Source organism: Apis dorsata, unplaced genomic scaffold, assembly GCF_000469605.1.
Source record: "Apis dorsata unplaced genomic scaffold, Apis dorsata 1.3 scaffold_165, whole genome shotgun sequence".
Lineage (NCBI taxonomy): Eukaryota > Metazoa > Arthropoda > Insecta > Hymenoptera > Apidae > Apis > Apis dorsata.
In genome coordinates this window covers 837,675-850,413 of record NW_006263454.1, presented here as the reverse complement: position 1 = coordinate 850,413, position 12,739 = coordinate 837,675, and the positions used below count along the sequence as shown (strand labels likewise).

Here is a 12,739-nt window from a genome sequence, read left to right as displayed (position 1 = left end):
AAGATAAAAAGAAAAGAAAAAGGGGAGCTAATGCACTGATGACAGTTGCCAAGATTTGATAATCTCGGTTTTGGGAAATTTATTATTACATGGAATATAATACTCGATCCGTTCGAAGTGGAGAAAGATAAAAAAAAAAGAAAAAGGGGAGCTTGCACTANGAGTTAATGCACTGATGACAGTTGCCAAGATTTAATAATCTCGGTTTTGGGAAATTTATTATTACATGGAATATAATACTTGATCCGTTCGAAGTGGGAAAAGATAAAAAGAAAAGAAAAAGGGGAGCTAATGCACTGATGACAGTTGCCAAGATTTAATAATCTCGGTTTTGGGCAATTTATTATATCGAATATAATACTTGATCCGTTCGAAGTGGAGAACGATAAAAAGAAAAGAAAAAGGGGAGCTAATGCACTGATGACAGTTGCCAAGATTTGATAGTTTTGGGAAATTTATTTGATTTGATCTCGAAATGAAATATTCAAGAAGAGTAACGGCGTATTTATTATATTGGGTTTTGTTGCAGGTAACAACTGTGCCGGACGAGGGAGAGAACAGCTTTAAAATGCCCAGGGCTTCCGTGGTGCACATGACTTCGACGGCGACGAGGCCGCAACACATGTCACAGGTATCGATCACCGTGCTTCTTAGAGCTTATTATTATTATTATTATTCGAATCGAACAAGGATAGATTCTTCCTTGTTTCTTTCGTATCTTTTTTTTTTTATTTGCTTCACTTGGTTCGAAGAAGAGAAGGAGAGATTCGCAAGAAAGGGAGGAGGGGGATAGAAATTATAGTTGGCGGCCAAGGCGACGTTATCGGCGTGCCCATTTCGCCAATTTACATTTCCCCATGGTTACTCGAAATAATCCAAATCCACTGAGAATCCGGAGAGAATCTTTCCTTCTTGGCATAGGTCCATATCGATATGCAAATACCGAAGACAGCCGTGAGCTTAATTGAGTGGTTCGAGCTCAAAACGCATATCGACCGGATTCTTTTCTCCATTTTTTTCGCGCGTATTACACGTGCAACGGTGTGCACTTTGCTACCCCGGACTGACCACCACCCATTTTCACAATATCGCCACTCTAAAGACTTTCAAAGCTCTCTATCTCTCTCTCTCTCTTTTCCCCATCTTTTTCTTTCCTCGCTTACCAAGCAGCATCTCCTCAGCTAACTGTTTTAAGCTAATGGCTCTCCCGGTTAACTTCGACTTAACTCGAGGCACATCGACGTAAACGAGCTTTTAACGTCGCGCGTTTAAGAAGAAACGCAACGGGGGAGAAGGGAGGAAAGCTTCGCGTAACAGAGAGTTTCATATTCGCTGGAGGGAAAAGTTGGCGTGAACTTTCAACCGAAATGGAAATGAAAATGTTCCAATCCCTTCTACTTCCGCTGCTTACTCCTATCCCCATCTTAGTGAAAAGCTCGGATTATTAATTCTCTACCCCATATCGATCGATCATATTTGAATCGAATCCAATCGAGAATAAAAGACTCTCGAATCCATTTGAATCTTCGTCGTTAACTTTAACTCTCTCAACTCGATGTCCACCACCAGCCTCTCTCAGGATCAACGTTGTAACGCTCGCCAACGCTCAGAAGAAAAAAAGGGAAGAGAGATTAATTCGTTGAATCGATTGGCCAAATTTTCAGGAACGATCGGTTCGATATACCGCGGCCATTTTATTATCTTCCTCCCTCGAACGGGGCGCCATCGATATTTGCACGCGCGCGGAATACAAATCCATTCGGCCGTTTCGAGAATTAGATTTCTAGGATTATCGGGTGCGGGTCGTGCGTCAAAACGGAATCGCGTACGAGCGGATGGCGAGCTCAAATTAACGGGGTGTTTCCAACTTTGACACCGGTGTCCGATTATACGCCATTATTGGTCGAGGATAATCGCATCCCGAGTAATGGTAACCAGGTGTTATCGAATCTCGCTTAAGTTACAACGAAGCGGGTATTCGATTATTCCCGTTTCCAATCCGGATTTGTTCGATGATATCGAATTACAGGCAAGATTCGCAGGGGTTTTGAGAAACAAGTTCGAGAGAAGAGTCTGCTATGCGAATAAAATCATCATCGTGCATTAATATTCGATTATTAGAAGTTAATGGGAAAATTAGCATTAGATTCGATATACGTACGATTCTAAAGAAAAGAAAAATTTATCTGGTTAAATTTACTTTCTCTAGAAAGATTTTATTGTCAATTTCACGGATATAGAAATCAAACAACGAATTTCCCCGAAACGATTACGGACAATAATTCAAAAATTAACGTTTACCAAATATTTATATAACCGTGATAAATCAAGTCGCATGTTTGAACGAGCATGGTTATAAATATATATACGACTTCCTTATTTATTTCGAAAATCGAACTTCGTACGGAACGGCGACGGAGCGAACGCGACGCCTCGATCTTTCAAGTTCGACTTTAATCTTCGTTTAGCCTCTCCCCGGCAAAACGTTTCAATGTACAAGTTGGCGGGGCAAGTTCGAGCCGCAACGTGGTGTGACTATAAACGAGGGGGAGCGAGGGGAGAGCGCGTCAGACGTCTCTGAAAGTGAGCGTCAAAAGGGTTAAACAGGGCCCAGGCCGGGTCACCAGTTGGACGCGATATCCAAGCACGAGGGGGGGTATCCATCGGTGGTAACGTAACAACACAGCCACACGCTGCTACGTCGTAAACCGGTGGTGAGTCACGTCTCGCCACGTCTTCCCCCTTTTATGCCCGATTTCGTATTCGAGTAATTGCGCGAGACTAATGCGCGGGACACGAGAGACGACCGACTACCGGGATCCGGATCTGGGCGACGAGGCGACATTTGGCGAGATAATTTTATACTTTGCCGGATCGAAGGATTTTTGAAAAATTCGGATTTAATTTAATATGCTGGAGTTTAAAAAAAAAAACGTGAGAAATATCTATCGTTTTCGACGATACTTTCAACACGGTTTTCGATTGGTAAAAGTTTTCCCTACGAGAATGGTATCGTTCGATTTACGACGAAGTTTAAAATACCGGTCGCGTGATTTTTTGGTGCGTTTATGGAAAGAAGTAACGAATTCTTCGAAAATTCGATCGAGAAGGTAATCGAATCCACTTTTGAATAAAAGTGTACATGCATAGGCGCAGCAATTCAATCGTTTTTAATGGGTTAATAATATCGCGAGCTCGATGTCTCAATGATTCAGTGACTGATCGTTCGATCGGGATCGTATATAACTATAGTTGTATGGATTTCACACGATCCAATGCACGAGCAATCGGATAAAAAGCTTTGAAAACCGGCTCAACCAACCCACGCATTATTGTTCGCGGGCAGAGAATATCGGCGTCTCCGCCGCGACGACGGAAAGGTTATTGCGGCGTCGCGTTTAAATGGCCTGCAATAACTTGTCTCCGGATCTATCGTGGAGGAGGAGGAGGAGGAGGAGGATATCGAAAGTTTATGCAAATTTTCCGAGGGATCGGCGGCGGCTCGATCGACTCGCGCTTCAAATTCCTCACGATGACGGAATCGTAAACTTTTAAAATAATCGAACGTGTTGCAACAAAGTGTCACGCTCGAAAACTCGCGCGTCGAGTTTAATATATAAAATATCGACAGGATATTCACAACAGGTGACACTGTGGATTTAACGGATCCCTCCAAGACATTTCCAATTTTTCTTCTATCCGCTTCCTCCCTTTCATTCAAATTTGTCAAATCGAACGATTTTCCAAAGTTAAAATCTATCGTGACGATCTTTGAATTCGATCCAAAAAGTTGGAAAATTCGGGGGAGTTGGTTAAAAAAAAATAACAAGCATCGTTATATTTTCGACAACCACGGTCGATACACGGTCGGCTGCAATCGAATTATATCCCGGCCATAATTCAATAACCGGGGGACAATTTTTGCGTCCCCTTCCCCCCTCGTTTCGCGATGAATTAATGCGTTTATCTCGCGATCTTCAAGCGTGGCAATTTATTTCGAAGCGAAGCACTTCTCGACGGGAGAAGTTGCGCAATAATTGCAAGGCACACCCTGAATTTTATCCACAATTATGCGCCTCATAAATAATTATATTCCCGCGCCGGTGACCGACACTTATAACGGGCGGGAAATATTTCCAACTTGGAAAACGTGCAGCGCCTCGACACGGATATTTTCGCGCTCTCCCCCCTTTCCTCGCTTTATCGATGGTCGTTTCTCTCTGTTCGCGTAATCACACTCGAGAGTGGAAGTGAGTAAATTAACTCCCCTTACCGGAACAGACGCTTTTATCGGTTTAACGGAGACAGATTTCGCGGGGAGAAAAGAAAAATTGATTTGCCAGGAGAGGCAGATCTGCACGGTTGAACGGATTTCACCTCCGCCGACGAATCGTAAAATCGAATGTAAATCACGTTACAAGGAGTTACAATGTGGAATAATAACCTTCGAACATAGTGTGAAGTTTTTTCTTTTTAAATTAGCTGCTCGAAAATGTCTTAAGATAGTTTTGTAATAAGAAAAACCAGTAAGATTAGTCGATATACGCTTGGACTTTAACGCTAATCGCGTTTTTTTCGCTAAATCATTTGTAGTGCACGCTTATATATCCTATAAGGTATCCAGTTAAGCGGCATTCCTTTGTACCTTTTAATTCCTTCCAGTTCTCTCGACCGAGTATAATAAATATCCTATAATGGAGAAACTGAAAACGGGGGGAAAAAAGCCGTCGCAAAAGAATCTGGATTTACGTCGAGCGAGCCGTATGATAATGCCCACCCCAAGCTCGCGCTGTTTCATATTCGTTAAAAAATATCCTTCCCTTCCGAGGGGAGAGAAAAAAAAATCTTTTTCGGTATTAAGGATTCCGCAAAGATCGTAATCCCTTCTTTTCAACTCCTTTCAACTCTCGTCGGAATTGAAAATTCTAGAATCCGTAACCGATTCTCCATTTTCACGATGCTACCAAGCTATCTACGAGTGTCGCGCAATATTTGTATATTTTACTGCCTCTTGCACGGTACCATAAACGACACGCTGACGCAAACAAGGAAGAGAGATACGTGGCGCCTTGTGTATCGTGTTGTACAATCAAGTAAGAAGATTTGTTGCGGAAATCCATCCGACCAAATTTCCTCCGGATCGATCCCGGTTTTTCATTTTTCGAGGAAGAATTTTACGAGCTCGGCGGGAAAGTGAAAATCGCTCTCGTCTTTCGTCGAAAAATGCGCGAATGTAAACAGAATATATACGAAAATAGACGGAGAGGGATGAGAGATGATGGTTACAACAACCGCTTCGCATTCCATCGCACGAGATTCCATCCCGGCGTAATTTCCACCCCGTGCACCATAAAATCGGTTTCTCACGACGAATCCCTCCCCCCTCTCTCTCTCTCTCTGTTCATCAGCATCGTCATAAATACGAGAAGAGAAGCGATCGTTAGAGAGGATGCGGATGGAGGAACAGCGAGATGTTTAGTATTCCTCGCGAGGGTTCGCTTCCAATCTGCGACCAACAATTTGTCCGACGATCTCCAGCCTCTATACGCACAGTTTCTCCGATGATAAACATCTGTTGCCATACACACCGAAGGAATTGGCGGAAACGTTATCCTTCGAGCGAATCTTGGAACGAATTTTTAACACCTCCGACACCGTTTTATTTTTGTATCAATTGTAATGCGATTTCCTCGCTCGAATTTTTCTCAATATCTTGACGAATTGTTTCATTCACAAGGTGTTGGCCACCCTGGCACTGTCGATGGGAACGCTTTCCTCGGGCCTGGCAAAGGGTTACACCTCGCCCGCCTTGGATTCCATCCTGGACAACCAACCGCCTCACCTTTATCAGTCCACCAACAACGACACGTGGTAACGTATCGCGTATCATTTTCACGCGCGATAATACCCTTCCCCTCCCCTCCCCGATTTAAGTATGGAGCGTAACACGCGGCCGTTTTACGATGTAAAGTAGTAAGAGAGACTTGGTAAAGTAATTGCGAGTCAGACGCGTGTCGTGTCCCCTAACGATTAGCGTCAAGATAAGAAAATTAAATAAACCCGACAAGATATTTCGCCCGTGGCGTAATAAAGCGAACGAGGGAGCGAGTATCTTAGATAATTCGTTTTAAGCAAATGCATTAACGTCATCACGTTCCGTTTTCGGCCGGTTGTCGCACACTTTCTCCGCGATAGCTGGCTTTTATCGCTATCGAGGAACCCACTACGCGTAAAGAAATCGTTAGTCGTTGTATACTATCTCGTGTATACAATATTATATATATATATATATAGTTTACGTATTATATACGCAATTTAATTTCAATTGGAGTTAAAAGTTGTTTTCGAATTTCAACTATAATCGACACGTCTACTCCGAATATCGATATCTTCCTTTCAGAGAGCGTTTAATTACCCAAGAATAAATTCAATACTTCGATCCATAGTAAAATCGAGAGTTGTACGATTTGCGCAACGAGAGATGCACGATTTTCTTCTACGATCACCCAACATGAAATCGAAGCGAATCAATCGCTGTGTATAAAAAAGAAAATCGATTCGAAATCTTTTGTCAGAATAGTAGCTCTGTGATGCGGTAGAAGCTACTGGTCCTTGAACCGAGGATCGATGCGTTTCGATCGATCGATCGTCGCGCAGGGTTCAAATCACGGGTATTGGGCGAACGATTAGGCTGCCCTGTAACGCTAGTCCCTGTCATTTGTAATCGCCATTTGTTGCAGGTCGGCTTTCTCGGTGACGCAACAAGAAGCCTCGTGGGTCGCCTCGTTGTCGATGCTGGGCGCGTGGTTCGGCGCTATGATCGGTGATTGGGTGATGAGAAGGGGGCGTAGATTGGCCCTACGCGTCACGTCTTTGCCCCTGGCCGTCGTCTGGATCCTGACGGGGATCGCGCCCTGCGTGGAACTGGTCTACGTGACCAGCTTCATCGGGGGCCTCTGCTGCTCCGTGATCACCATGGTCGCGCAGGTATGGTATATATATGGTTTTTTTGAATAGATCTCGTTTCTCAAGACTCATTTTTCCAGGTATACATATCAGAAATCTCGATGCCGGGCATCAGAGGTTGCCTGTCGGCTATGCTGAAGGTGCTGGGCCACGTGGGCGTGTTGTTGTCGTATATAGCCGGCACGTATTTGAATTGGAGGCAAAGCGCCCTCCTGGTGGCAATAGCGCCCTCGATGCTCTTTTTGGGGACCCTCTTTATACCCGAGACGCCGTCGTATCTCGTTCTGAATGGCAAAGACGACGAGGCTGCCAACAGCTTGCAGTGGCTGCGCGGTGATCACGTCGACATACGTCACGAGCTCCAGGTAACGTTTTCACACGTGCAATTCCGATATATATATATGATGTTTCGAGGAGGAGGTTGATTCGATTAGATCACGATTACGATTGTTGACAGGTGATCAAAACGAACATTCTCGCGTCACGGGCGAAGCAGTACGAGCTCACGTTCAAGAACAGCGTGTTCACGCCTCGTTTGTACAAGCCCATCGCCATCACGTGCGGGTTGATGTTCTTCCAGAGGTTTTCCGGGGCGAACGCGTTCAATTATTACGCGGTGATCATATTCAGGCAGACCCTGGGCGGCATGAATCCTCACGGAGCTACCATCGCGATTGGCTTCGTCCAACTATTGGCTTCTCTGTTATCAGGTACGCAGATAGTAACCCGACCCTTTCCTTTCCAAGGTATTTATCGAACGACACGCGAGAATACACGAATCGAACGAACGAAACGAAACGAGACGAGACGAGACGAAACGAGACGAGACGAAACAAAGGTTTTCTTCAATTGGTTTTTTTCCTTTCTAAATCTAATTTTCTTCGCCCCCTCAGGATTCCTGATCGATATCGTGGGCAGGTTACCGCTTCTGATAGCCAGCACCGTGTTCATGTCGTTGGCGTTGGCCGGTTTCGGCAGTTATGCCTATTACATGTCCCAGACGCAAAATCTGGGATATCCGGACTCGGCGGTGGTCGGCCAACACGATTGGATACCGTTGCTCTGCGTCCTCGTCTTCACGACCGCTCTGGCTCTGGGCATATCGCCAATTTCGTGGTTATTGATTGGCGAGCTCTTCCCCCTCGAGTATCGCGGCCTCGGCTCGAGCATCAGCACCAGCTTCAGCTACTTCTGCGCGTTCGTCGGGATTAAGCTCTTCATGGATTTTCAGCAGGTGAGACGAGGGGCGGGGAGACCATCGGGACACTTAAAACGTAGGTGTCGGGTGTCCGATATAATCCGCGCTCGATCGATATCTCGTCTCGACGATCGAGTGTATAATCGAGATATTCGAGCTCTTTGATCGCGTTACCGATCCGTTTCCTCCCCCTTCCCTCTCCATTCACGATGATCCTGATAATTATACAACAACACTTGGCATTCGAGAGAGTGGTGCTCTCGTAAATTCGAGAACCTTTCAACGCACCTTTCAAAAATCGTTTCAAAAATTTTAATCTTAACAATCTCTCCTTCCGTGTATCGACAATACGCGTATCCCTCGGATCGTTCGAACCATTTTTCTTAAAATAATAATTCGTTTCTTTCAGATATTCGAGCTCTTTGATCGCGTTACCGATCTTCCTCTCCTTCCTCTCTCCATTCACAACGATCCTGATAATTATACAACAACTTGGTACTCGAGAGAGTGGTATTCTTGTAAATGAGAATCTTTTGATTTTAATCCATGTATCGACAATATCCCTCGAATCATTTTTCTTAAAATAATAATTCGTTTCTTTCAGATATTCGAATTCTTTGATCGTTACCGATCTTCCTCTCCTTCCTCTCTCCATTCACAACGATCCTGATAATTATACAATACTTGGCACTCGAGAGAGTGATACTCTCGTAAATGAGAATCTTTCAATCTTAATAAATCTATAACCTCTCCTTTCGTGTATCGACAATATCCCTCGAATCACTTTTCTTAAAATAATAATTCGTTTCTTTCAGATATTCGAATTCTTTGATCGCGTTATCGATTTTCCTCTTCCTTTCTCCATTCACGATGATCCTGATAATTATACAACAACTTGGTACTCTCGTAAATGAGAACCTTTCGATTTTAACAAATCTCAATCTATAACCTCTCCTTCCGTGTATCGACAATATCCCTCGAATCACTTTTCTTAAAATAATAATTCGTTTCTTTCAGATGTTCGAGTTCTTTGATCCCGTTATCGATTTTCCTCTTCCTTTCTCCATTCACGACGATCCTGATAATTATACAACAACTTGGTACTCTCGTAAATGAGAACCTTTCGATTTTAATAAATCTCAATCTATAACTCTCCTTCCGTGTATCGACAATATCCCTCGAACCACTTTTCTTAAAATAATAATTCGTTTCAGACGCTCGGTCTACACGGGGCATTCTGGTTCTACGCGGCGGTCGCCGTATGCGGTCTGTGCTTCGTGGTCTGTTGCGTGCCGGAGACAAAGGGGAAACAGCTGGACGAGATGAACCCGGACTACGCCCAGGCGCGGTAGTATAAGGCCTCGTTAACGGGGGGCCTGTCGAATTTCGAGAAGTCCAACAAACCCCTGCCGGGAGGTGCGTACCCGAATCAACACGATCCGCGCGAGTTGTACGATAGGGGTTGCGCTCCGACCGACACCGGCCCGGCGGGCACGTCCTCCGCGCGCCACGCGCCCAATCGTCGAAGCCTGTTCACCGATTGCTGCAACATGTTCGCGGAGAGGACGAACAGGATCGGCAGGAACGTGGGCAACTTCGTCCAATCCCGGGGCGGCTCCCTGTTCTCGGCAGGCCGCCGTTCCACGAGCGAGGACCCGTTCCGCGGCGGCAATTCCGCTGCCCTCCATCCCCGATCGTGCAACGGGGACGTGGTGAAGCACGATTACAGCCGTTTCTTCAACCCTGTGGAGGAGGACGAGGAGGAGGCGACGACTCGCTCGCGGGAGGAGGATCGCCAACGATCGTACGGGCGGAATCGTCGGGTCGAGAGGACGTACGTCCGCGGCAAGGGTGTCTATCTCTCTACGGGGGAGGAGAGGGTGGCCGATGGAGGGATGGAGATGAGACCGCGACGAGGGGTCGGCGATTACGCGATTACGCGCGCGGGGGGGAGGAGGGCGGACGTCGATTCGGCTAAGCCGATAATGGTGGGGAACGGGAGGATTTGCAGCGGAAGCAGCCGCTCCACTCTGCCCAGAACGCGCGGCAGGACCATCAATTTCGGGGATCAGCGGGGATCGCTTTCCCCTCGGCTGGGATCGCGGCGGGGCTGTCCGAGGAGAAGCTTGCAGGAGCTGTCGGATCTCGAGCTGGAGGATGGGAGGGGAGCGAGGGGTCTCCACTCGAACGCCGCGGCGAGTGAGTGGAGGGGTGGCGAGGACAGGGTTGCTTCGCTCGACGAGGAATCCGGTTGGCATCGGCGCCGATACGGGTACGGTCGGGAGGACCGACTCGGGGATGACGATTACCTCAGACTGTACAGGAGTTTGTCCAGGCTGAGCAAATATCCCCAAGGGGGCAAGTACGAGCCCGGTCAGGTGCACTACGAGAGGGAATGCAGGACGTTCGGCAAGGACACGGTCGCGTTCATTTATTACAAAACTTGCTATTTGTGATGCACGAGGAGGGATAAATCGAGGGGATTCGACAAGGATCGGATAATTTGTTTAATTGGGAGGAATTTCAACTCGAGGAGGAGTTCGTTTCTCCCGATGTTTAAAATCGTTTCGGGATCGAGAAAGAAATAATTTCGTTTCCCGGTATTGGAAGAGTATTGGAAGAAAGAAAGAAGATTTTGATTTCTGAGCAAGATCTCATTAGACGACGGCGTTAGGTTACCGAGTTCCTTGATCGATTTGATACGAGCTTTTTCCGTTCGCGAGTCGATAGAAAATGCAAAATATATGGACGAGATAATTATTTCGAGTAATTGTACAAGATTGGTCAGAAATAAAAGAAACGATTGTTGTCCTAACGACCATCTTATTCGAAAATCACGCTTGACGCGCGTTATTCTAAAGAAGACTTCGTATGTAATAAAAAAAAAAAAAAAAAAGAAAAGAAAAAAAGGAAAGGTACAATTTATACGACGATAGAATAGAGGTATAAAAAAAAAAAAATTAAATAGGGGATAATTGTTAAAAGAATAAGAGTACGTTCAAACGATTAATTTTTTTCCTCCCTCCTCTGACCAGTTTTATGCTCACTTTCGATAATTATCGTAAAAAAAATCAAAGTCGACGAGTAAGATCTCTTTTTTCAAAAACGACTGAATTACGTAAATTAGATAGACCCATCTTCGTGATCTGCCTTGTGAGAGAAAAAATGATGTTCGAACGATATTTTGACCAAGAAGCGCATTAAATTAGCATACAGTTATTTTCAGTAGCTATATATATATATATATCAAACGAATTCTTGCAAGTATATATATATATATATATATGTATACATTCGAAAAGATGGATCTCGTTGGAACAATAATAATTAAAAAAAAAAAAGATAAATAAATAAAGAACGCTCTTCCGTGCAACGTGCCTTCTCTGAGAGCACGCAAATACGATATATATATACACATAGACGTACAGATAATAACGCAGAATACGTATAAATTATACATAAAAAGAAAAAGAAAAAAAAAAAAGGAAAATGATAGTCGTACATACATACACGTGTATACAATAAATTGTTTAGAATAGAATCGATAGACTGGTCCGTCGACGTTTCTCTAGACGTTTCACCCGTGATATTTTCAACTAAAATTTTCAAGAATTTCCAAAGTAACACGCGAGAAAAGAAGAGCTAATTAAAATATAAAGCGTGATAGCGTGATGTAAAATTTCAGAGATCCATTTTCTTTCAAAAGCGCACGACTGATCTTCGAGCTCTGAGATGATTTCGCATCAATGTTGAATTGATTCGATACCACGTTGAAATTTTATTCTATGCTATTAATTATTCGTCGTTTTTTCTTTTCAAATTTAAAACCAATACCGAAATCGAAAGAAAATTAAATTTATTTGGATAATATTAAGTTGTATTAAATTTAAAAGGGTATCAAATTAATTTACGCGATTTCGCTCGTAAGAAAAATTGAAAACCCGTGTTGTGTTAAATGAGACGAGAAAATAATGAAAATTTCTATTTTTCGTGTAATTAATTACCTAATAAGACTATTTTTTATGTAAAAAACGACGATAAAAACGAAACGATTGGAACGGTTTCGTGATCGATTTGTGTGTGACAGGTATGCGGAACGTTCGTCGCTTTCTCGCCAATTTAACACTACTTCGCGCGATATATTGATATACACATCTCTGTGACACAAACGCTATCGCTTGGCAAAAGAATGTAGAACGGAGAGAAACAATTTAGACGCGGTACAGAGGAAGAGAATATTTCATTTGTCTGACACTATAAGGTATATAAATACTCGATAGGCCTCGTTCTACGGTTCTATATACGGCCGCCATTGACTTAATGATGACAATATTATTATCTGTAGATATATTATACTACGCGTATCTTTCACACTAAGTACCTATTGTATAAATCGATTATTACGTGTACATTGTACGAACACGTATATAATATATACGTCGTGTTCGAACAACTATGAACAAATTTTTCGCGACAATACTGTATGATTAATTATCGCCACGAGACACGCGTGCGTTAGATTTTCAGAGAAAAAAATTGAAATGGGATCGAAAAATTGGCAAAAGTTTATCCTAT

At 43.9% G+C, this 12,739-nt stretch overlaps 2 protein-coding genes across 2 annotated transcripts in view; one reads left to right on the top strand and one right to left on the bottom strand.

The window, feature by feature from the left end:
• LOC102676678 (facilitated trehalose transporter Tret1-2 homolog) overlaps positions 1–9,646 on the top strand; it is a 35,741-nt gene extending 26,095 nt beyond the window's left edge. The window contains exons 3-9 of the mRNA XM_006613927.2: positions 530–631; positions 5,738–5,871; positions 6,741–6,987; positions 7,047–7,331; positions 7,424–7,676; positions 7,860–8,200; positions 9,379–9,646. Of these exons, the coding sequence (XP_006613990.1) occupies positions 569–631; positions 5,738–5,871; positions 6,741–6,987; positions 7,047–7,331; positions 7,424–7,676; positions 7,860–8,200; positions 9,379–9,516 (1,461 nt within the window). The 5' untranslated portion in view covers positions 530–568 and the 3' untranslated portion in view covers positions 9,517–9,646. The remainder of the gene's footprint in view (positions 1–529; positions 632–5,737; positions 5,872–6,740; positions 6,988–7,046; positions 7,332–7,423; positions 7,677–7,859; positions 8,201–9,378) is intronic.
• The window catches only part of LOC102677055 (very-long-chain enoyl-CoA reductase), a 118,750-nt gene that overhangs the window by 101,930 nt on the left and 4,081 nt on the right, over positions 1–12,739 (bottom strand). The window lies entirely within an intron of this gene.